Source organism: Notothenia coriiceps, unplaced genomic scaffold, assembly GCF_000735185.1.
Source record: "Notothenia coriiceps isolate Sejong01 unplaced genomic scaffold, NC01 NC01_scaffold00012568, whole genome shotgun sequence".
In the NCBI taxonomy this organism is placed as follows: Eukaryota; Metazoa; Chordata; class Actinopteri; order Perciformes; family Nototheniidae; genus Notothenia; species Notothenia coriiceps.
In genome coordinates, this window is record NW_011345269.1 from 840006 (window position 1) to 864716 (window position 24711).

Sequence of the window (24711 nt, forward strand, 5' to 3'; positions counted from 1 at the left end):
TTTTGCTCTCCCTGAGGTTTCTCCCATTTTTCCCTTTAAACTGTGGGTTTTCTCTGGAAGTTTTTCCTTGTACAAAGTGAGGGTCTAAGGACAGAGGGTGTCGTGCTGTCATACTGATATTCTGTACAAACTGTGAAGTCCACTGAGACAAATGTAACATTTGTGATATTGGGCTATATAAATAAACATTGATTGATTGACTTTACACCACTGATCCCAGGTTATATACTGTACAGAGTTGGAAAAACATATTTTGCTTTTGTTTGAGTACCAATATTTGGTGACAAGTTGAAGTTCTGCATTTTAATATCACTTGATCTAAAAATGTTTTACATATTTTACATCGGTGACGTACTAATACATTAATATTAATATAATTTACTGCTGAAGTTGTAAAGGTGTGGCTTATTAGACAAATTATAGCGAAGTAGAGGTAAAGAGTTGCATTAAATGGAAATACTCAACCAATTAATTACAGTAATTGAGTAAAGTTAGTTACTTCCCACCACAGGTTATTTGGACATCCCTAAGGGAAAATATAGCGCCAAAAGACAACATCATTTATATTATTTGTAATATGGCTATTTTTTTTGCAAGTGAACATTTTAAAACCATGGACTTTCTAGTTTGAAGTTTAGGTATTATGTTTTATTCCAACTATAATATAAAATCATTATTAAAATATAAAAACATTAAAACAAATAGTTTCAAATACTGACAAAATGTTGGATAAAACTGATTAAAAGAAACACACATTTTTACATTGCTAAATGGACAATTATCTTTGAGCTAGTGGCGCGGCGAAACTCCCGGAAGTAATTTCAAAGCAAAAGCCTTCACAGTCTGGTGAAATTTAAAAACCAAAAATCCCATAGAAGAAATAAATGAAAAGAAAAGAAGGAAAAACAAATGAGACGAAAATACACTGACTTTTCTTCGTACACAATTGCACATTTATTACAATAGGCCTATATCTTGATATGTTTTGTTGATATCATTATTTAAGTCAAGTCAGTATTTATTTAGGGTGCAGAATCATATACATAGTTTCATGAATACTTTAGAGTAGATAAGAGTTGTATTAAAATATCTGGTAAGGTACTGGCATGGATGTATAATGAGAACTGGGCCCTGGACTACATATCCCATAAATCCCCGCCTGTGTCTTTACGTCATCAACATGCGCATGTAGTTCTGTTTTGCTTCCTTCAAGCACATGAGACAAACCAACGTGGCTTTTGCTTTTGACAAGATATTTCTGAAGCAACTTCATGAAGTTACATGGCTATTAAATTAAACGTTTTTGTGCCATCACCGACTTTAACAAAACTAGCCGATTGACAAGTAACTTATCTCGCTGTTCTGCTTTAGAGACAAACTGGTGAGTGACTGAATTAGCAGAGTTAGCACGTCGATAGAGAAGAAGTGACACCCGCAGATGTTTTCTCCTCTCTTTTACATTTTTGGTTTTGATTTTACAGTCCTCAGGAATCATGTTCAATGAGGAAGAAGAATGGAGTGATGAACAAGACGCTAAAGTCCTAACCGAAACCGTCCCCAGAAACAACCAGAAGGCGAACAGCAGCACAAATGCCAAGGTACGTGTAAATGCAATCAAGCAACCTGTTGTGAGTAAGTTGTAAAACAAATGAGCAAACGCAGTTATTTCCATTATGATGGCTGTATGTTACCTTGAGTTGTGTAAGTGTATCATACAAAGCAGAAAATGGTGCAACATAATGAATGTATGATAACCAGGCAACTTACCTGCCCATTTTCTAAAGTGTTTGTTTGGTTTTTGTTTAAATTATGTTCCTTGAAACATGCCAGACGGATGGATTTGAATAGGAACAAAACATAAATAAACAAAAAAAGTCAAAGTAATTATTGTTTTGCTATCATGCCACATTTGGTAACAGAAGGACTAATATTATGCTGACATAATTCTTCCATCTTTCTTAATAAAACAATTTCAAAACACATTTTTCATTCAGGCAATTTGTTACAAAGGAAGCTATTAATATTGTGGTTTTCACCATTACACACTGTTTTGAAAGAATACTGAGTATTTAGGTTAAAGGGCTAATTACGATATCTGAAATGTATCCCCTGATCAGGCTAAGCTGGTTGGAAAGAAGAGCCTGATGCGGACCCTGCAGACCCTGGGGTCGGTACCAGAGTGGAAGAACGAAGAAAACGAGCAGGGAAGTGACAGTGAGGCAGAAGTGGTCCCGACACACCCCAAGAGAAAGAGAAAGAAGAAGAGAAGTAAAAGGCGAAAGAAAGCAGAGGACGCAGACCAGATTGCTATTGAGGAGAAACCTGTACCAAACAAAAGGAACAAATATAAAAAAATTGGTGAGTAATTACATGCATTCCTTAATTTAATTAATATTTGTGTGTGGATAAGTATTTAAGCATTGAATATGTTCTGAAACAGGACATTTTGATATGAACTATATACAAATGTATTTCTCTCCCTTAGTGACCCCGGAGGCAGAAACCACATTTGTGGGCAAGACGGAAGAGATAAAAGTGACCCAATCTGACACAGTAAATGGAAATAAACCAGAGGACAATGAGCAACTAAGCAGAAAACAGTGGAAAACCAAGATGAAGAACAAGAGGAAATCTAATAATAAATTCAGAGAGAATAAGCATAAGGAAGTAGTCAATAATGAATCTGCAGAGCCAGACAAGCCAAAAGAAGACGTCAAAATAATTCCAAATACAAAGAGTCAAACTCCAGCAAAGAAAAAGGCAAAGCAACCTAAACCACAGAAAAGGAAAAACCCTGAAGAGGAAACTGTTGTAGCCGCTACAACAGAGAAGCCGCAAATTGGTGGCAAAGTTGAAAAAGCTGAAAAAAGATCTCCTGCTGGTGGATCAAAACAAAAAGCAGAGGAACCTATAGTGGAGATCAAAGAGGATCAGCACCCATCTCCCAGCAAAAGACTGAAACCTGAGCTGAGCAAAGCAGAGATTCTGAAAAGAGAGAAGCTGCGCAAAATGCTGCTCAGCCAGGAGCAGGTCCAACAGGAGAAGGTCCAACAGGAGAAGGTCCAACAGCAGGGTCCTGTGGAGACGGAAGAGGAGCCTGTGGTACCAGAAGAAGAGGGCCAGCAGGACCGCTCCTCCTCCCTCCGGTCCCGCATGGAGCAGCGTCTGGAGTCAGCTCGTTTCCGCTACATTAATGAAGTTTTGTACAGCACGACCAGCGGAGAAGCAAAGCGTATGTTCAAACAGGACCCAGAGGCCTTCGGGATCTACCACAGAGGATACACTGCACAGGTCCAGAGATGGCCGGCTAATCCAGTGCAAGCCATCATCGCTTACATTCAACTAAAGTGAGCTTAAAGGCAATGTAATGTTTTGCATGTAGTACAGCATTTTGAGGTTTGTCAAATCTAACAAGGTTTGTAATTTGGACATGGAAGTTCATACTTGACCTTTGACAACAAAGTGTATTTATCTAATGAGCTTTTCTGAGCTTTCAACTGAATCACATAGCCTTCTTCAGCAACTGGCGCTAGCTCGAGTGTCCTCATGTGACCTGAGGGGCAAAATATTGGTTACTTACTTACAAGGAGACCCTTACACAACACTTTGACAACGTTTTGGGGACACTTGAGCTCCATTCGCCAAACAACACTGAAGGATGCATTTTAAAGCTGCAAAAAGATAGTTAGTTGACATAAGATTTTAAATATATTCTTACACATTTTTCAAAGGGTCTACACATATTTCTCAGCTCAGCCCTGTGGAAAAATCAATTAGGTTTCCGACCTCTACGGAGGCTGGTATCACAATCATATGCACTGAGGAAAAATATAATTTTGTCATAAAATCCTTAGTTTAGTTCAATATATGCTGATGAAGTGACAGTAAATACCATTTTATTATAGCAAAAATAAACTGCAGCTCAAGTCTTTCCTAACAATTTAAGCAGATTCTATCCTTCCAGATCAAAACACGCACCAGTTTCAGCCTCTTCTCAAGACGTTAGCACCACCTTTTTACACCCTCAAAAGAATGAAAACAATTCAATAGCATTTTTGTTTCTTCCAAAACTCCCATTATCTGCTGTACACAGTACTTCTAACCCTGCTGACTTTATCATCTATTTCAGGCCTCCCACTCTGGTGGTTGCAGACTTTGGTTGTGGCGACTGTAAAATAGCAAGCAGTGTGAAGAACAAAGTGCACAGCTTCGACTTGGTGGCTACATGTGAGCTTGTCACAGTCTGCGACATGGCCAACGTGAGTGTCATTGTCATTTTTCTGCACGCTTATAAACGTATAATCTGTGAGATTGTTAGAAAATAAAACACCTTTTCTCTTTGCAGGTCCCTCTTCCTGACAGATCTGTGGACATCGCTGTGTTCTGCCTTTCTCTCATGGGGACCAACCTGGCAGATTTTCTAGCAGAGGCCAATCGTGTCTTAAAGATTGGGTAAAATGTTTGGTATTATTTATTAGATGTATGGCAGATCAATGTATGAATACTATATGTGTGTATAACCATTTTGCACCATCATTGTAGGGGTGTCCTCAAAATAGCAGAAGTGGCGAGCAGGTTCGAGAACGTGCGGAACTTCGTCACTGGGCTGTCAAGCCTGGGATTCAAGCTGTTGTCCAAGGTGAGGCAAGAAACTAAATAAGAGGACAGAAACACTTTTATGTTTGTCTACTTTCAATAGTGCGATTAATATCAATCGATTAGGCGCATGGTTTGTCACAATTTTTTGAAACCCGAAATGGTTGTAGCCTTTCTTCCTTTATAAAAACTTTGATTAATGTACAATTACAACTAGTTTCGCATGTAAACATCCACATTAAGATGTTTTTCGCCAACTGTACAGTCCTAATTAAATCTTCAAAAGTCAATTGTATTTTTACTTTTGGGTAGTCAATAAGAGGGAGTAAGTAGCTGGAAGCTGCACCTTTCAAACGTCAGTGTGAGGCTATGGTAATGTGGGCAAAAATACATTAGGTAGAAAATATTCCATGCACTCTGTGACAGAGGGACCTGGCTACATATATCAAAGGTAGATTAACATATTTGATGTGAATAAGAGTTTACCCACATGATTGCTTGTGGCTTTTACTCAAGCGTATACATCGAGTAACACAGTGACTGACCGTTTAAAGATAAATAATATTTTGTTTCTTTTTTTCCCCCTTAAGGAATCGGAGAACAAAAACACTCATTTCTACTCCTTTGAACTATTGAAGACAGCCGACGCTCCAGAAAATCTAAAAACATTTGGACTGCAGTTGAGGCCCTGTGTCTACAAGAAAAGATAAATGAATGTGAAAGGACATCTGTGTATGTCATATTTTACTTACACAGTTCAATAGTTGTACATTTGTATCAAACTGTTTTGATTGTATTGCTACATTTTGAAGCCTCTGTAATTCACAGTTTTCAGCTGTTTAATTATCTTCATTATTTGTACATGTTTTCTCATGTAATACAGTGCTCTGTCATCATATGCCATCATTATCAGAGATCATGCTGGTTCCCTACCCTTGTCTCTGGTTTAAGATGTGCTGATCAGTGAAATAACCGTGTGGTGTTTTGTTGGAATAAAACCTACATACAGTTTGGTTGTCCTAATATAATTGATGTCCATCCAATCCAGTTTTTTTATTTTTTATTTAAAGGAAAGTAATGATAATTGTGAAATGTAAAAAAAATACTGAAGACTGGTAAAAGTAAAACATAATATTTTAATCTGTGTGTAGTGACCAAATGACATCACTGTCAAATTATATCTTATTTCAATTATATTGAGTAATTTTTTTTGTACAGCAGTTTTGTGGCACTAAACCTTTTATACAAAATATCGTTTCATTTTGATTACTTCAAGAAACTTTGTTTTACTTGCAAATACTTTGAAGAGTTCTGAGTAAAAACTTAAAAAGAAAACAGATTTTTGTTTTTGTGGCTGTAACTAAAACCGCACTCACTCAGCTGTGTGTGTAATCATTTGCCACAAGAGGGTGTAGCAACACAGCGACCTGATGTGGGCGGGTGAGCTGAGGATGAGTGTGTCGGCATCTGGATCCTGCACTGACAGAGGATTTATTTTTAGAGTTTCTTCGTCGTCACAGCAGATGGTCCTCACTGATTTAGTTGACCAAGTTTACTACAAGGGCAGATGGTGTGAAGCTAAAGTAAAATTCTTCTAAAACTGGAGATGTGATGGTTGTTAAGTCGTATGGTAACACGTAAAAAAAAAGAAGATATATTATGGGTTATTTTATTCAGAAATACAAAAAAATACAATCTGCATTAAAAAAAACATACAAAATTCAAGTAAGTTAAAAAAGTGCCAAAGTAATGCGTTGAGTCAATAATACAAATTGTTTTGTTTTTTTAAAAACGATCTCACAATTAATGCTCATAAAAATACACTGAAATCATGAACAATGTGACAGTTGCTGTAAGCCTTATAGTTTGTGCAGAATATGTAATCCGAAGCTGATTTTATCTTTACACTGTGCTCTTGAGATCGATGACTATGGAGAAATTGACCAGCTGATCGTATTCCTTACTGTCGTTTTCTATCACTGCTGGCTTCTTCACCTCAGGAGAGCCGGGCTCCTGCATCATAGAGGTCAAGGCCGAGAAAGACTCCTTCTTCTGAAGTATTACGAGAGACGGTAAGAAAAAAAGAACAGTTTGAGATCATTATTTTGAAAGTTTGAAATGTGCATCATAAGTTAATAAAACCAGAAAAAACACTTTGTCCATGTTAACTGAATCCAAACGCACCTTATATTGTGTCTTGCTGTATCCTGTGCTGTAGAACAAAAAACAGATTGTATGAATCATGAGAAATCCTGTGAACACACTTCTGAGGAACTCGTAGGGCTGAATGACACCACTAGATGGCCCTGTGACTCAATCTGACACACTGACTTCAGTTCAGATGGACATGTTGCAGGTGTGATGCATTATGCCAGAGGAGGGTCAATGAGACAGACAGCGAGGGGTGACCCGAGGCCTCATCATTCTCTCTCATGTCAGAGGCAGCAGCTCACTTTGTACATTCATAACCTCAGTGACAACCCAATGAAGACTGCTGGGGTCAAAATGTGTCTCCAGCACTGGAACGGGGGGTCAGGGGATTTAACGTTGGTCCCAAAATAGTTTTTCTCCCGGGGAGTCATGTTTTCTTGGTGTACGCTGTGTGACTGACCTTCCCAAATTAGCCTGACAGGACCCTCCCACTGGAGCAGGGGATCTTTCAACCAATGGCACCTTGACCAAATGTTCTGACCACAGAGCCAGGCCTATTGAAAATGCTTCTGAACCGCTGTTGCGGTGCCGCACAGTGCAGATTTATTCCCGGCAAGGTCTGATCTGATCCTGATCTGGTCTGAGAGAAGTTAGATCTGGCAGTGAATTTGAAAATGTGGAAACTTCTGCAGGCAGAAACCATAAACAGTTTGTGACAGATATCCCGCATCAGTCGTAAAAGACGAGTGATTCACTGTTTCTTATTCTCAAAAGCAAAGACTACAGTTGGTTTTGTGGAGTTTTCTCATTGATGAATGGGAGCTCAAATGTCATTATGCTAATAACTTCCTGAAGATGTGGACTTTTATCTTCCCTTTTGCAATGTGGCGTTAGTGATAAGGGGCTAACGAGGAAAATAGAAAATTGCTCAGATTTTCTCACTGACAAAGGGAACATTTTCTACCTGTCTACAGACGGGGCTGTGGTGGCAGAGGCACCTGTGTGCTTCAGCCACACTGCTTCCTGTTTGTGAATAACAGCCTGATGCTGGGGTTAGTGGGTTGGTTGGGTATGCGATCCGTGCATCCTGTTTGTCTCGTATAGTGTGCCACAGACAGAGTTGCCCTAATTTGCTCGTCAACACATCACCCCTCTCCCCCCTGTAACCTGTGCAGCCATTTAACTTACCAGCAGACCCACAGGGTGACAGCGAGGATGAGGAGGATAGCCAAAGCCGAAGACATGCAGATTATGGCTGCAATTGCTGAAACACATACATAGACACAGTTGTATTAACCACAAATATTAAACAAAAGTCTCAGAAAAGCTCATATTTATATTTGAAACACACTTCAGGATATTGATATGCTCAGAAAGCCTTTTTTTTTTTAATTCAAAAGATGACAGCTCACCTAGATGTTTTTCCACGCTCGTGACCTCCACCTGTATGTTAACTGTGGCTGTGTGGTGGTAGAAGGACGCCTGGCAGCTGTAGAGGCCTTCATCCTGCTCTGTGAGCTCTGACAGGAACACCATGGCAACACCGTCCATTTGGACTAATGAGCCGTCACTCCTGAAACACAAGAGATTTTTAACTGAATATGTCTAAAAACCGATTGTCTTTGTTCCTATATCACTTGAAAAGACCAAAACCATCAATGTGTTCGGTCGTCTTTCAAATGTTACTGACTTCCTTACTCAATGCTGTCTCCCCCCATAAGTGCTTACTAAATACATTGTTGAACATTTATCCCAACCAATGTGAAGTTTAACTTGTTAGTAGTAAGTTTATAAATCACTCCGGCACTTATGTAACAGGAGTAAATGTGAATAAGTTGTGGGCTTTTTTCAGCCCCGAATACATGTGTGCTCTCGTGATTATTAAGGCTGCAGGGTGTGTTTGGGGAACTGTCCAGGTGTTTTGGACAACAAAAGGACTGTGGAACAAGCTGTATCAGGCCATTGCTACACTGACCATTCATTTATGTTTTTTGTCTTTTCGTGCAATGTGTTCACAAGAAAAAACAAGAAAAAAGGAATATCTTCAAACCAACTCTTTAGTGTCGAAATTATCCTGGCTGATGTCCATGTCGTGCAAACAATCCAGTTAACATTTTAAGGTTGGTAATTCTTAACTCTCATCAATGGGGGAAACATTTATTTTGTGTTGCATGCAAGTGCTTCCTACTGATGGTTTTCTGAGATAACAGAGGATACACCACCTTTTACAGTTGAGGTTGTACTCTGGTATATTTCCCTCGACTCGGAGCAGTATTCTCTGGTTGTGATGACCCTCCTGGAGAGCCAGTTTTTGTGCAAAGGGTCCATCACCGTAGCGGCTTTGCAGAGGAGTGGAGTGGTTAAGGACTGTCACAGCGGAGATATCTGCAGGAAAGTCAGGTAAACCATCGCTGAATGCATCACTGTGAATTATTGGGAGTTCAGAAGTTCATAAAAGCCTTTTTTGTGTTCAACTCACAGTATCTGGGGATGGGAAGGGTCTTTGTCTCTGTAGCTCCATATTCAGACTGATAGACACAGGTCAGCTCCTGCCCCTCATGAAGGGCCAGAGGGAACAGATAAGTCAGCCGGGCTTTCCGGACACACCCTTCAGACTCTGAGTGCAGGGATGTCAGGCCTTTGGCATTTTCGGGAAGGACCCATTCGAGGTTGGTCCCCACACCCTCCCCTGTGCAATCACACACTGCCTGCCAGAGGGGAGAGTCTTTCTGTCTCACCACTGACACACTCATCAGAGGGGCTTCTGAAAGAGAAAACAAGGAGTGACAGGAAGGGGGTGAGCAGCTGTGTGAGTCACAGAGAGAAATATCTCGAAGAAAGAAATAACGTACTCGGCCCAAGAATGTGTATTGTTTTTGTTTCTGGTGCCTCCAGGCTCAGATGCTCCACCGTGCACGTCAAATTCTGACCAGAATACAAAGAAGACAAGAAGCGTGCAGAGCTGCGGGCCGATACCAGACCATCAGCCTGGACCTGGGTCTCAGACAGATAACTGATGCTGTTGTCACTGTTTCCAACTTGCCAGGTTATTGTTGCTGCGGGGGCAACACTCTCCACAGAGCAGTCCACATCTGTGTACTCCACACCATCTCTCCTCTCAGTGCTGGAGTTGATGGTGATGTTTGGGCGAGCTGAGTGGGAAAGAGAAGTGAAACTAAAGGAAGTGGTTTTGAGTAAAAATATAAAATATATGGCACTTCTACAGCCAAATGTGTCCAGTACTCAGACAAAATCATCCATTGCATGATTTGTCGAACATACCACAAAGAGGGAGAGTTATGCTTCTGTTTTCTGGCTCCTCAAACGCAGGGTGATTTATCACACACTCTGCAGTGAGCTCCCAAGGCGAGCAGGCAGGGAGGAGTAAAACTCCTCTGACAGAGTGGCTTCCATTATGAGAAGTTAAATTGAACCAAGAGACTCCAGACACACCCTCTGGTAGAAGCCAGGACATGTTAGCAACGGGAACAGCATCAGCTGCTGAGCACTCAATCACCCTGTGTCCATCTTCAGTCCGCAAATCAACCCGTATTGTTGGAGGCACTGAGAAGATAGAAGGATCCACATCAATCATTTATAGAGGAATAATACAGACATTTCTAAATGTAGTCATGGAAAGAAACATATGCAGAGACTTTCACTCACCAGGCTGTATAACTTGAGGTTTAACTGTGACGTTAAACTTCAGCGTTGCTTTAAGATGGTGATATGAGAAGGAACATTCATACAGGCCGGCGTGCCAATGCTCCACAGGACCCTGAACTGTGAGGCTGCTGCCAACCAGCTCCACACCCTCAGGCAAAGGTCCATCATCTCTAAAAGGCAACACAAGCAATAACACAAGGAGGAATTCATTCTTCATTTTAATGTTTTACCAACATTAAAATATGAGTGTTTTTTCATTCAGGACACATTTCTAAATCTGCTTCCTGCAGTCTATCGCTTGTGGTTTGGTGCCAACAGACGTCTTACCACATCCTAGTTGTTTCGGTCTATGCGTACAGGAGGAAAAAAGGAGCATTGATGTTGTTTTTGTCAATATGTCACCCCGTATTTTCTTTTCTTTGCACGAGACTGCAAAACAAAACATTCAAAAACCTAAATAAACAGTTACCAGTTTCACATGAATATTTCTTACTTCTTGCAGGTGACGTTGTAATGTGGCACATTTCCCGTGACCTGCAGTCTGATGACGGTGTCACTCTGTCCGTCCTTTAGCTCTAAAGATGCAGTGCCTTGAGAGTCATCACTGTTGTTTCTCATCTCTGAGAACAATAACTGAACTCCAGACAAATCTGCAGAATAAAAAGCACATATACTCTCTGTGACTTACAGTATACATCACGAGCATCAGCAGTTTTTCAGAAGCAGAATGCGGATAACACTCACAAAAAGACGGCAGTGTTAGGACTCGTGACACTTTATCTGTAAATGTAGGATGGTCAAACACACAGGTGACATTGACCCCCTTGTACACAGCTGCAGGGAGGAGCACTGAGCTGGTCTTTTTGTCTGAGTCTGAGTGCTCCTCTCTCTTCAGATCTTCGTCAGTGTTCAAAGCCAAGGCGATGTCGGTGTCAGGTCTCCCTCCAGACGAAATGCACGAGACCACCCAGAACTCACTTCCTCCGTTTTGTACCATCTCTGCTTTAATAGTCACATTTGGACTTGATAAAAGAGCAGGAAGAAAGGCTTGAAGAGTTCTTTTTAATGTTTTTTCCAGCAAATTAAAAAGTCAGGTATCAAGTTGAGGCTCAGGGTGTTTTTGTTGAATAGGAAGCCGGTGGCCGGATGAGCTGAATGTTAGCTAAACACGAGCCGTGAGGGGCTTCTGCTTGGGTTCTGGAAAGTGCTGACTTAAGCTTATCACCTGTCCCATCTGTTGGCCGGGCTGCAGCTGAGAGCAGATGTCTGGCCCAGCTGCTGTCCAACCAACGCTGAGAGAACCACAGGATTTAATAAAGGGAATCAGCAGAGATCACAGGCTATTAGCAAATATATAAATGTTGTGGCGTTGTACAATAGCCAGCCATTCCTAATGAGTTGAGGAAGGGTGTGTGCGATTAAAGTGAGTTAAGCACTTTAATTGCTTTAATCTGTTAACACCTAAGTTATGTGTAGATTTAACCACTGCAGTTGGAGAATTACCTATAAGCTGCATTACTTCAGTGGGGTGTGAAAGTATTATGGATAAATGAGCTGGCCCTATCATGCTGATGAGAGCAAAGCAGCCTAAATGCAGCATGTGACCAGTAGGGAGCATCTCAGTTTGAAACCGGTGTACTTGTACTTGTGCTTTACAATGTACAGTTTATTTTTACATCAAGTGCTTGAGGGTGGGATTAATATCATTGTTTTTATTTTGGGTGGTGCTTTTTATGAATAGCCTGGTTGCCACGATATGCACCCCTTGCTATCTCTGACAATAAACAATTCACATACATGAAACTTGCTCCATTTATTGGTACTGGTCCTACAACTATACCCTCCAAAGTGCTTGAGGGTGGGATTAATAGAAGCATCTTTTTTTGGGGGGTGATTTTTACGGCAGGCCAGGGGGTGCATTTCATGGCGGGGGTGCATCATTTGACACCACACCGGCAGTCAGAGAGGAGGAGCATTAGTCAGAGCTTTTAAAGATTGATGACCACATTTAAAAGGTCCTCATGAGCAACATTATACTGCACCAGGTACATTTGCTAAGATTGGGCCAACTGATTTGTCTGATGTTGGCCTCCAGCTGCCCTGCACCAAATGTCACTGTATACGTGACGGATAAAGAGGAATTCAATTGAATCCTTCATTTCAATTTAACATAAGGCAGGATCCTAAATGTGTGGTGTAATATTAAACATTGCTCGTTTAGTTGAGGTGACAAGAAATCCACGCTTTTGAGTGTTTTAGTATCTTTACTACTAGCTCCTTGTACTTGCTTTAAATTTGTACATGAATCGGGTTAGACTTCTAGATGCTAGTGCCATCTGAAGATGAATTATTTGAAAATAAATATGATTGTGACTAAATAAAGCAAATGTCCTTGTTTTCTACATGTTTACATTCATACCTTATGGTGTGCAAAAACTTTGTTGGTGTTGAAAGTGGGATCTTTGGAAAATAAATGTCACCCCTCAACTAGAAATGTTTTTTTTTTGTAATCAATATGTGAGTAAAAAAAAAAAGGTTGATTAAAAAAAGCAATGGAATTGCTTTCTGCACTGTGGTGTGTTAATAATTAGTTACTGGGCTGTTGCTGCATTATGTTGTTCCATATGCTCGATGCCAGTGAAAAGAGTGCATTCCCACATGAATGCATTGCATTGCGCAATGTGATTTATGGTCTGTCACTGTGTATGTCTATAGAGTGGGAAGGAAGGGCCAGTGTGAAAAATCAGCAGGAAAATGTTATTGTGTTGTGAGATGCTGAGTCATGATGCACGTTTACAAAAAGACCCTGACTGGTGATGCAATACAATATGTCACCTCCTGGCAGCACGGAAGGAGAAACACAGCAACACTGAAAAAATTGAGCTTACTGAAGGTTTCCACCCTCACAGTGGTGAGGGTGGGCTTTGGTAGGGTCGGGTGTTGGACCACGCACGTCACGCTGTCCTCGTCTTGCAGGTGGGTGGGGAAGCGTAGGATGCTGCTCAGGGTGGAGGTTCCGTTTGAGTGAACGGTTTCACTCACATCCACAGTGAAAGGGTAATGTGAAGGAGGGCGGCTGTCGACCAACCAGCTGATCTGAGGTACAGGTCGGCCACCGAACGCAGAGCACGACACCGCCTGGTAGTGAAAGCCGTTTATAGTCTCTGAGTTCACCTCGACCTGAATATCCGGCCGAGCTGAGAAGAAAAAGTCATGTCAAACCACATTGTCAGTGTTTTTAAAGGTATTATACTGTTTTTCATCAATATAGATTAGGTCCCAGATATATACAGAACATGTCTTTGAAGTGTTTGGCTAGAAATACCAAACAGATCATGCATTGTAGCATCCCATAAGCCCCTCTGTTTCAGGCCTGTTTCAAAAGTGCTGATTCTCTGTCTTTTACTTTAGATGAAAACAAGGAGCCACTCCCCTCTGTGAGATATTTGGTTAAAAGAACATAATGGTGCTCTAAGAGGAGATTCAGGTGATAAGGTGGGGTGGGGGGGGGTTACCTTGGTTGGTGATTGGCTAATGCTTACACGCCAAAACATCGTTATGACATCATAAAGTGGCCAGGTTTTTATATAAATGGATCTGAAACTTTCAGAGTCTCTTCACACAGAGGGGACACATGTTTATGTATAAAATACATGAAAAAGTGGATTTTGGATAATAGGTGACCTTTAATGTCAATTAATCTATGTGTAAACAGCCACCTGTGTAAATTGACTTCAAGTAAATCTGTCTCCATCTGGAGATTACATAAACCCTTGACTTGTCAAAAGTGATTATACTTAATACACACAAACAACTACTTTATTATTGAAAGGCTTTTTGAGCTACCAACTACCCACACAAATATGTCAACTGTGAATACATTAACGGAATAAGGCCTGAAGCCATTGTTATGGTGGTAGACAATATTGAATGAACGGCTAAAGTTGTGGGAAAGAGGAGGATCATCAAGTGGATGAAAACCTTGAATGTAATTACTGCAACATTCAGCAGCTGTTTGTCAGAAAGTACTAGAAAAACGAGTCCCTAAAACATATAGACAGTGTGAATCACTGGCAGATTAACAATAATCATGCCTGTTTACCATTACAACAAGTGAGTGTACACACAATTTGACTACATGTTCTGTGTTCCAGCATCAAAATCTGCATATTACTGTATATTATTATCATTATTAGTTTATTTCTTTGTTTGCTGTGTCAAAGAGTTGATGGCACCCAGAGGGTTGTTGACATCAACCTAATGGCGGCCCCATTCTGGATTCATCTTATTTATAGACATGTATTTGGACTACCTATGTTGTAAATGTATTATCTTTTTCTAAGGGTCTAAACCCAGAGGGTGCCGTATTCAGATTCATTTTCTGTACAAACTGAAAAGTCCTCGGAAACAAATATTGAGCTATATAAATAAACTTTGAAGAGTTGTCATTCATATTTGTACATTAACACTTTACATATGCACATGTTCATAATTATATGTATTTTTGAATTGTATAAAATCTTCATTTACTTTCAGAAATCCAGACATCTACAGCCAGCATTTAATGTTTTACACTATTCATATTCCTATTTGTATTGATACATGTACTTATATTTATTGTCCTTGTGTTGTTTGTAACCTTACTCGTTCTTTGCTTTGTTTCATTTCCGTTGCTATTCAAGATTTAAAGGCTTTATTGTCATATGCACAACAATTACAGACCAGTTATTGGAATGTGTATGTAGTGCAACGTATACACATTTCACTATGTCACCTGATTTTCCCCAGGGATTTATAAAAGGTTATCTCACCTTGTCACTGATGGATAGCTAAGCATCTCTCTGAATTGCCTGGTGATGTATTCTATCATATTGTTGCTGGGCCCTGTTGTAAATATCAGCTCCAGTACTGGGTTTATTTAGAGTTGGCACCAACAGCAACTCCAGTCATGGATGTGAGGATGGCAAGGCTGTTTCTTGACCTTGGGGGCTTGAAAACAGAAAGGTTAGGTACAGTTAACTCACTTCTCTGAGGAAGGACAGTATGTTCTGACAACACTATCCTCCCAAGATTAACAACAGCATCAATGGTTTCAGCAAATGCCGTTAACCAAGGCATTCGACCTGTAAAATGGCCTTGTACTCTTTAGGATAAAGGAAAATATTGGAGAAGATGGAACCAGCAAGTGTTTGCTTGAAAAAATATCCAACATTTGCTTGACTGTTAATAACTAATTCCTTTTTCAGTTGATGACCAATCAATTAGTCAAATAATTGTTTGAGCTCTATCAGTGAAGTTAAACTACATTCTAATTTGTGTCATTAAGGATGATTTTTTCTATTATATTGAAGAGGCCCTGTAATGTGTCAGATCCAACGTTACAGCAACACAAGAAACAGACAAAAATAATGAACAAATAAATCAGTTTAGACAACTGTGTAAAGAACTTTCACAAGTCAAATAATTTTAACCCATATGCTTTGTTATACCGTAGATGTATAAATTATTCTTAAATTCAAAAGGAAGGAACTGAAAACATGCATAACAACTTTGTCCACACCTGATAGAGTTTGAGCAGCTTGACTAGTCCTCCCACTTACATCTTGAGGGAAAAGATGATTGTAGCTCTCCCTTCCTCTGGTGTATTTGTGTCCAGAGCAGGGCAGGTATTGAGCACAGAAATATAAAAAAGTCCAAGCAAACGGTAATTGCTCAATGCAAAAAACACTAAACAGCCACAGGCAGACAGGAACCAGATACGCTGAGGGAGACTGCAAGATCAGGGGCAGGAGGCAGGTAGGCTTTCTGGGGATGAGGCGAGGAAGGCAGGGTTGACAACAGGAAGCCAAGAAGAAGAATAAGGTGCTGGAGAGTTTTGCATGAGAGCTGGAGAACAATCTGACAGTGGGTGTTTCTCAATGTCGAGTACGCTTGCTTGGTAGTACATGTCTTCCGAGTCACTTGCTTCAGAAGCGAGGCAGGAATACTTCCTGGCATTTAGAAAACAAAGAGTGGAACAGGCGAGCAAGTGTGCAGGTGTGCGTCATATGAGAGGCCCGCCTTACATTTTCCGCCACAGATTTGGGGAAATTGGTCCGTGCGCAAAGCATTGTGGGGATTTTAAGACCGCGGAGTCTACACATGTGCAGCCTCGAAATTTCTCGCTAAGAAGTACGCCGGTCTCGGTAGAATTCCAAGTATGCTGGACATTGGAACAGTCCTTCGGCGGGCACTCGATGACGTAGTATTGGAATTCTACCGAGACCGGCGTACTTCTTAGCGAGAAATTTCGAGGCTNTTCATAAAGCCAAAACATTTCAAGTGCTACTCAACTGGCTTTAGATAAGCCAGTCCTTTGTTAGTATATAAGTGCTTAGTTAGTATATAAGTGCTTTGCGGTTTTTTTCCCCGTTTTTTTTTATTGCTGGAAGTGGAGTCACCTATACTTGTATTACTTTTTAGATATTGGTTTCTGTTCTTGTCACAGTGACATAACGTGTGTTGTATTATTTATAGGTCTGTAGCATAGACTGTATATACACGGTGTGTAGGTTCTCACATTAGCCATTTCAAAAAAGTAACTTTTTTAAAAGCAACTTGGATACAAGTGAATTGATGTCAGCCCACTGGCAGACCTAACCCAGGATTTATGCATGTTCCACACACACGCACACAATCCTAAAGACACTTTTTATTACATTTGAACATTTCCTTTATGAGATACTGAAGAGACGCCAACAGGAATTAGAGGAAGAGAGAAAGTGGTATAACATGCATATATGTATATTACAACAGTCCTGCCACTTGCATTTGTAGCATGTGTCCCTTACTATGCCTTTTACTGCTCTTTACTCATGTTGTTGCACTTATTTGCCTGGTTGCGTTAACTGCATAGATCCTTTACATTAACACTACTTAAATATGGTTTACAATTCAGGGACCCATTTCATTGCAAAGTCTTTACCCAATATAAGTAAGGGGTTTCCCTTTCTTCTTAATGAAATGATGAAGTGCAGTGAAAAATGTCATGATGTTAATTGGAAGAGTGACATTCTAAAGTGTTTTCATCGTCAGATTAGATGATAGTCCCACAGAGTTAGTTAATGCCTGTCTTAAACAGCATCTGCCAGCTCAATCCACTCTGTCTGTCAATCAATTGAACATTCAAGTTCAGAGGAAAAAGGTGTAGGATGGAGCCACATGCTGCTTACAATCATCAGTATACTTTATGTGTGTGTGCAAACAAGGACATAAACAGCTGAGTTTGCTGCCAAACTTTGTGAATTAAAATCTCGAACAACGAAGTCTTTCATAGTTTTTTATTTATTTATAGTATTAGAGTTTGCGGCAGAATCCGTGGCTGTCAGTAAATCAGTGGCCTGGAAGAACCGAGGTCCACACCTTGGATAGGGTTCAGACACACTTAAGCCAAAAGAATACTTTCACCATCTGCATGGCTTCCCTGGCTCCACAAGGGTATGGGTTTGATTCATCCGTCTAAAGATGATGATGCAAAGACCAGTCCAAAAGCAGTTTTGCAGACTGAAGCTTGTTTGTACAGTGTACTACGGGAAGTGTTAAAGTCTTCTTTTTATAAATATAATAGTCTATCAAAGTTGCTGCAGAAAGCTGCCTCAGTCTCCTGCAGGAAACTCAGTCTGTGAAGCGCATCATGGTGTCCTATTCTGACTGAATATAGAATCTTGTTGATAAGACTCTTATCACCAGCAGCATACTTTTTGAAGATACATTTTATTTACCAAGTACAAACATAATGTACGCAATTTCATAAAGAAATAGTCAAATTAACATATGTGATAGGCTATATGTATACATTTATAAAATGCCAGAGGGATGCATGCCTGCTTTATGTAAAGTGCTCATGTTTGACTGTAATGTGGAAACTGTCCATTCTGCAGTTGAATCCCTTCAGCGCTGCTTTGCTGATGTTCTAGTTGCTCTCAACAACCATGAATTAGTTATCAATGCAGATAACACTCAATTCCCCAGAGCCAGTAATATCAATTCTGATGATTTCATCTTCTCGACCAAGAAGGATACAAATAATGAATGAGTCGCAGAGAACAAGTATCTTTGGGTTTGGGGGGGAGGAGAAGACACTTTTAAATATCATAAGACTGAACTTGTGAGCATGTTAAGGAAAACTATTTTCTTTACATGATAGGAATAATGTGTTTTCCTCTTTGTGTTAGAAGGATGCTTGTTGAGGTAACTTGATTATCACTTTTGGATTTTGTGACATTTTATACATGTAAGCTGCCCTCTCTCTCTCTCAGTGAATAGACACTGACTCTTATTTATTTATAATACCCTTACCCCCATACTTGACTTCCTTGCTTTCTCCCGATGCCGGCCATTATCGAACACGCTCAATGATTGGATTGCATGAGTCAGCTGTTTTTAGTCATTTTAGAGAATCCATTTGTTCTCATTGTGCAGCTGCAGCGTGGAACAACATGCAGAACAATCCATTTGTTATCATACGCGCAATTTAATGTATTTATTTTTCCTAATTTCACTCTTAGTTTTTCTTGTTTTAGCTGATTATTTCAAGTGCATTATTTTTGTTATTGCTTCTTATGTCTGTTTCTTACACGAAAATTAGGTCTTTGCCTGAATATATTGCAATTTAAAACAAAGAAATTAATGAAATAATGAGGAAAGCTGGACAATATAATTCCAAGGTAAAAAACAAAGTAGTTCCAAAAGCTTAAATTTGGCTCCTCGACAAACAACTGTTTTTGAAATCATTGTGGTTTGTAAAAATGTACGTTTGTTGCATTTGAAATGATTGTGCAGGTGCATGGATTTGTATCACTGTAAATGTTCTGAATAACATCAAGCATCCTTTGAAATGTTTGCACAGTTCCACTTCCCCACTGCAGATCTGTAGAATGTGAGGGTGTGTGTGGGCTCTCCGCTCTGCTCTGTGTCTTGTAGCAGCAGATTAGCCTCGGTCATATCTTCTCAAATAAGCAGCAGAGCACTGCAGCAGGCAACTTCATTCATTTGTGATGTATAAAACGTGTCCTCCTTATTGTATTCCACTGATCCCAGTCCATCCTGAAGATGAAGCTGTGTGTATGCTTCCTGTTAAGGTCAGGGCTCTTGCTGGAGTGTGGTAATGCCTAAATCCACGATTTAGTGAGCAGGGATTTACTACCTTCTGTCCATTCTGCCTTATTAAAGGAAGCACAGACAACAAACAACACGCATATTCATTTTTCTAGACTGTAAAGGCAACATGTCACGTTCCTTCTGAGTGAAAATACAGCATCTGGTTGTTAAATTGAACAGGGTCAGTGAACAGAACAGACTAGATGCAGGTTTTTAGTAGTCTCACGTATTCAAAGCCAGAGTGTGACTGACTTATAGTCATTCTGAGATAGTTTCAAAGGGATGAAAACTCCAAAATTCATCAGAACAAGAAATATCATAGTCAACAATAATAATAGTAGTTTGGTACAGAAATCAAATAAGTCTCAAATGAGCTAAAGGCTCAGTAACTTCAGTCATACCATGATCTGGATGATCCAATCCAGTTTTAAAATATTCCGACAGTCTTTAAACGTCCTGCAGCAGGGACACTTGGAGCCACAACAGCTAAGGTACAGCGCAGAGAAAAGGCAAAAGGAGAAGGAGGAGATAATAATACATCTAGCATTGAAGGAGCCGGTAAAGTGAACACATTATTAATACATTGTAAAAAAAAAGGCACAGGTCAGACCAGAAGATCCGATTCGGTTTAAAAGTATTTACTGAAAAACCGTTACATATTGTAGCTCTTGAGCTCTTTGCCCAACTACTGCACATGATGTCATTTATTAAACTAAAGAGGGCAACCCCAACATTCAATATACATGCAGATGTACCTCAAGCGATGATTACACATGATGAAATAAACATGATATTTAAACACATAGTGCAGTGAACACATCAATATTTATTTGTCTTGATCATCTTGCCAACAAAAGGCTAATTCCGTGCCTTTAGCACAGTCACACCTTGTGACCTTTTTACCTCATTAGCATTGAACTTTTTAAGTAAGATGACCATTTGTCTTTATTTTTGTTATTGAAAATGAGAAGGAATCGGAACGCAATAGTTGGACCACAGGATGCTTGTCTGCCAAATCCACTGAGGCACACTTACAGTCATTAGTAGCAAATGAATATGAAACCCTCCAGATGATGATGATGATGATGATGATTGCTCTTGTGGATAATTAGCTGCAGATGTCTAAGTTACTGAATGTAGTCAAAGTCTGTGTTGAGGCTGTCCTATATCAGTTTGACCCCCTTATCGATCTCTTGCAGAAAGTCATTTTCCTTCACAATTATACATTCAAAGGGATGTTATGGCTCAGTGAGATAGTGTGCTGATCTCTGGATCAGGATAGCTGGTTCAATCCCCACAGTATTGAGTATGTAAGTTGCTTCGGATAACAGTGTCTAACAAGTAACATGTGATGTAATATGCAATACCACTTGAATACATTTGAATATATATTGTATATAACTGAAAGTGCTTTAATTAATATATTTTGTGCGTGCATAGTAATCCATCGCTCAACTTAAAAAAGAATGTATAGTTTTGCTGTTGTGCGTTGGTCTGACATGACTGACACAGCAGAACTCATTTTCTTTGAATAATGAAAAGCAGCCTGTTGGTTGTTGTTGTTGATGCAGCCCGACACGATGTCACCGCTCTGTGAAGGCTCAGTCCTCTCTGCGATAGGCGTGCCTCCTTTTTGACTTTATTCCACCGTCTCCTCTGTGACAGTGTTTCTGATTGTGTCGCGCTGCTGTTGTTTCAGAGGGTCATGAAGCTGCCATTAATGCGTCTTTAAAAAGAAACCCAGACCAAACAGTGCCAGCAGCTTTTCACTGGGGGCTCATTAACTGTGTGGGTGTGTGTGTTCCGACAGACTCTGGGGGGGGGGGGGGGGGGGGTACACTTGGTATGATGTTGTTGGTGTTGAAATCAATTGCTTTAGTTTCTGCTATCTGACTGGCAAATAAGGACGATGATGTGATAATAGGAACAAGTGATTTTTATAAATCCACTATTTTTAGGGACCTGCTAAAATGTGTTCTCTTGTTTTTTTTTGTTACGCGTACCGTAGAAGAGCAGAGGCCTGGGCTGCTCTGGAAGGGGTTGAGGATGATGAGTTTGATGTAGCAGATTGGATTTAGTTAGACTTGAGAGGATTAGAGAAAGCATCGAAGTAAGCAGACTTAACTGGAGAGCCAGAGGAAGAGCTGGGGGAGGGGAGCAGACTATATGTCAGATGATTGTTTATTGAGGAAACTACTAATATTTTAGCACAAATTATGTTAGATTTGACTTTTTACGATGGTTATATACTTTATATCACGATTTTATACACCTGGCTGTTTCAGATTATTGGTGCTTTTACACCTGTCCTACTCCTACTCCTAACCGTTTGGGAAATGTCATTTATTTAAGACATGAAACAATTAATCAGAATCAGACTGTCTTTAATCTTCCTGCAGCAGGGACATGTTGGAGTTACAACAGCTAAGGTAAGGCGCAGGTAAAAGGAGAAGGAGATAATAATAGATCTAGACTTTAAATAAACAAATAATAAGAGTAGTGAAGGAGCCGGTAATGTAAACTAATTATAAATAGATTGTACAAAAAACGTGTAGATTGTGTGTTTGCTGTAAAAATACTAACATAAATTGATGAAAAAACAAATTGTATTTCCTGTTCATTTTGAAACGGATGGAAAAACTAAATCTTAGACCAATAAATGACATCTACACATCTTTATATAATGTTTTATAACATTCTGACTACAGATTTATGACTCAGTAATATAAGTGCAATTAGATGACTGTTTTGTATCTCATGTAGCAGTATGCTAACATGGAGGCTGTGTTTTCAGGCCGTTGGGAATGGAGGACTCCACAGATGGTGTGGAGTCAAGTGTGTGTGTGACACTGAGTAGTGTCTGAGTGTGACAGGATGCTGAGTGGAGAATCTTCTGGAACAGAGGGCTGATATCTAAAGAGAAAAGAGGAGGTGTTCCCTGTGGAAGCAGCGCTGTTTCCACAGAGACTGAAGTACAGAGCTACACATTGGGCGTTTCTCAATGTCGAGTAAAGCTGCTCCAGAGCCACTATTTCAAGCATACTACGTCATCGAGTGCCGCCGAAGGACTGTGCCAATGTCCAGCATACTTGGAATTCTACCGAGCCTGGCGTACTTCGTAGAGAGAAATTTCGAGGCTGCACATGTGTAGACTCCGCGGTCTTAAAATCCCCACAATGCTTTGCGCACGGACCAATTTCCCCAAATCTGTGGTGGAAAAAACACTTGCTCGCGTGTTCCACTCTTCGTTTTCTGAATGCCAGGAAGTATTCTTGCCTCGCTTCTGAAGCAAGTGACTCGGAAGACATGTGCTACCAAGCAAGCATACTCGACATTGAGAAACACCCATTGTCTCCTGAGCCGGCCCAAAGCCAATTGTCAAAATGCATGGCGGAAACCATGACGACCATATTAAGAGTGAAAGATCAAAATCAGTCCTTCCCATGACTCTTTTCCACTCCTGCAGCAGCATGTCCATCACATCACACACTTAAACACTCCTTACATTCAACTCTGGCTTCTGCGGATGGATGTCAGCGTTTTACCGTTTGAAAATAGAGCGCCGTCAACGTGTCCGGGTGAGAAATATGGTAAAAAATGATGCGTTAATGTTGAGTTTGAAAACCAATAATAAGAAGGCTATTTACAAAATGACATCAGGGCATGAAGATTGACATTTGATTGAAAAGTGGGCTATTTCAAATATAACAAGTCCCATCAAGACACTCATCCATGACAAAGAAATACATAAATACACAATACAACACATTTCCATTAGCTTTAAGCATGCACATTCTTATATCAAATAAAGTCGACAAACCAAAAGAAATACAGGCTTGTTTGCTCATACAATGTAATCAGGCGCTGTTTTGATTCTGTCCTGCAGAGAGAATCCGGGGGCCCACTCTGGATAGATTTAGCAGAAATCACTTATTATTGAAGGCCTTATAACTGGCATCTCATAGCCTGTGGCAAAGAGGACAGCAGCTAGTGCTGACTCATCTATTCAACCTATTCTTAAAACACCTCACATTTTGCTTGGGGGATATTATTTCCACCAGACGTGATGCCTGGAGAGATTATACATTTGTCCGACTTCAAGAGACTTTTCAAGTTCAGTAAAGACAGGCTGACGGAAACTCTGATGGATGTGTGTGTCACTAAGATGCTTTCCATTGGATACTGCTGTAGTGTACAAAGGATGCCTGTGATTGACGGCTGCATTGTGTTGTCGAGAGTGTGGGGGTAAGGAGCAGCTGACCAGCCGACAGCCTGATGGGACAGCTCCTCCAGCCGCCTTTCTCTTGACTTTAGGTTACCTACAAGCTTCTTATCATTCATCCTCTTTGAGCAAATGTGGACCAATGTGGCTTACTAGGGCAAGATATTGTGTGAGTATTTGCATGATTGTGTCACAGGCAGTGTCTATATTTAGAGTATACACATATCTGCTTTGCTCTGTATCCATTTATCATCCTGTCAGACAGAGAGTCAGTCAGCTTCACAGAACATCAGTGCATGCTGTTGCTGCCGCTATACAGCAAGATGTGACTTGTAAAAAGATCCTGATTTATAAAATAGGTCTGCCATTGATTTTGTTTGAACATACTCTACTCCCCCAGAGAGGACAGAGATGTAGACATGGTACTTGTCTCTCTGCCACTCCCTCTTCCTCTCCTTGCTCATAGAACTGACGTCATATCTAATCACTACTACAATAGTACTCATGCAAAGACAATGCAGCTTGTTTCAAAAAGGGCATCCCCTAATTTGCTACAGTATCCCTTATACAACACACACTGAGAACAGATGTTTAAATGTTCTATAAAGGAGGTTTATCCCTGTCTTCACTGCAGTTGTTGTTTTCATTTCGCCACATTTGATAGTTTTCAAGCATATAGTGCCTGTTTAAGATCCTGCCCCTGCATCTCAATTGAAGTTAAAATTCGTGTTTTTGTTTTGGAGCAATTTAACCCTAACCCTAACCCAGTTGATAAGTAAGTAAGTAAGTAAGTAAAGTTTATTTATATAGCACTTTTCACAGAAAGGATTCACAAAGTGCTTCACAGTGAGATCACGATAAAAAGGAGAATACATGGTGTAAAACAAGGAACACACAGCTACATATACACATCAAAACACAACATCAAAACATAAAAC

At 40.2% G+C, this 24711-nt stretch overlaps 3 protein-coding genes across 3 annotated transcripts in view; 1 reads left to right on the forward strand and 2 right to left on the reverse strand.

Moving 5' to 3' along the window:
* pde6d (phosphodiesterase 6D, cGMP-specific, rod, delta) overlaps positions 1-24711 on the reverse strand; it is an 818526-nt gene that overhangs the window by 791194 nt on the left and 2621 nt on the right. The window lies entirely within an intron of this gene.
* Positions 1177-5638, forward strand: rrp8 (ribosomal RNA processing 8). Its single transcript, XM_010773431.1, has 8 exons — positions 1177-1381; positions 1482-1598; positions 2118-2358; positions 2486-3347; positions 4130-4259; positions 4346-4452; positions 4543-4639; positions 5187-5638. Exons 2-8 carry the CDS (start codon positions 1494-1496, stop codon positions 5304-5306), a joined length of 1662 nt encoding a protein of 553 aa, XP_010771733.1. The 5' UTR covers positions 1177-1381; positions 1482-1493; the 3' UTR covers positions 5307-5638.
* LOC104947455 (uncharacterized) lies at positions 6252-23892 on the reverse strand. The gene is made up of 12 exons (XM_010773463.1): positions 23748-23892; positions 13302-13610; positions 10907-11063; positions 10414-10583; positions 10030-10311; positions 9600-9899; positions 9227-9511; positions 8970-9132; positions 8160-8320; positions 7936-8011; positions 6781-6808; positions 6252-6648 (listed from the first exon to the last, which is right to left on the reverse strand). Exons 1-12 carry the CDS (start codon positions 23890-23892, stop codon positions 6499-6501), a joined length of 2226 nt encoding a protein of 741 aa, XP_010771765.1. The 3' UTR covers positions 6252-6498.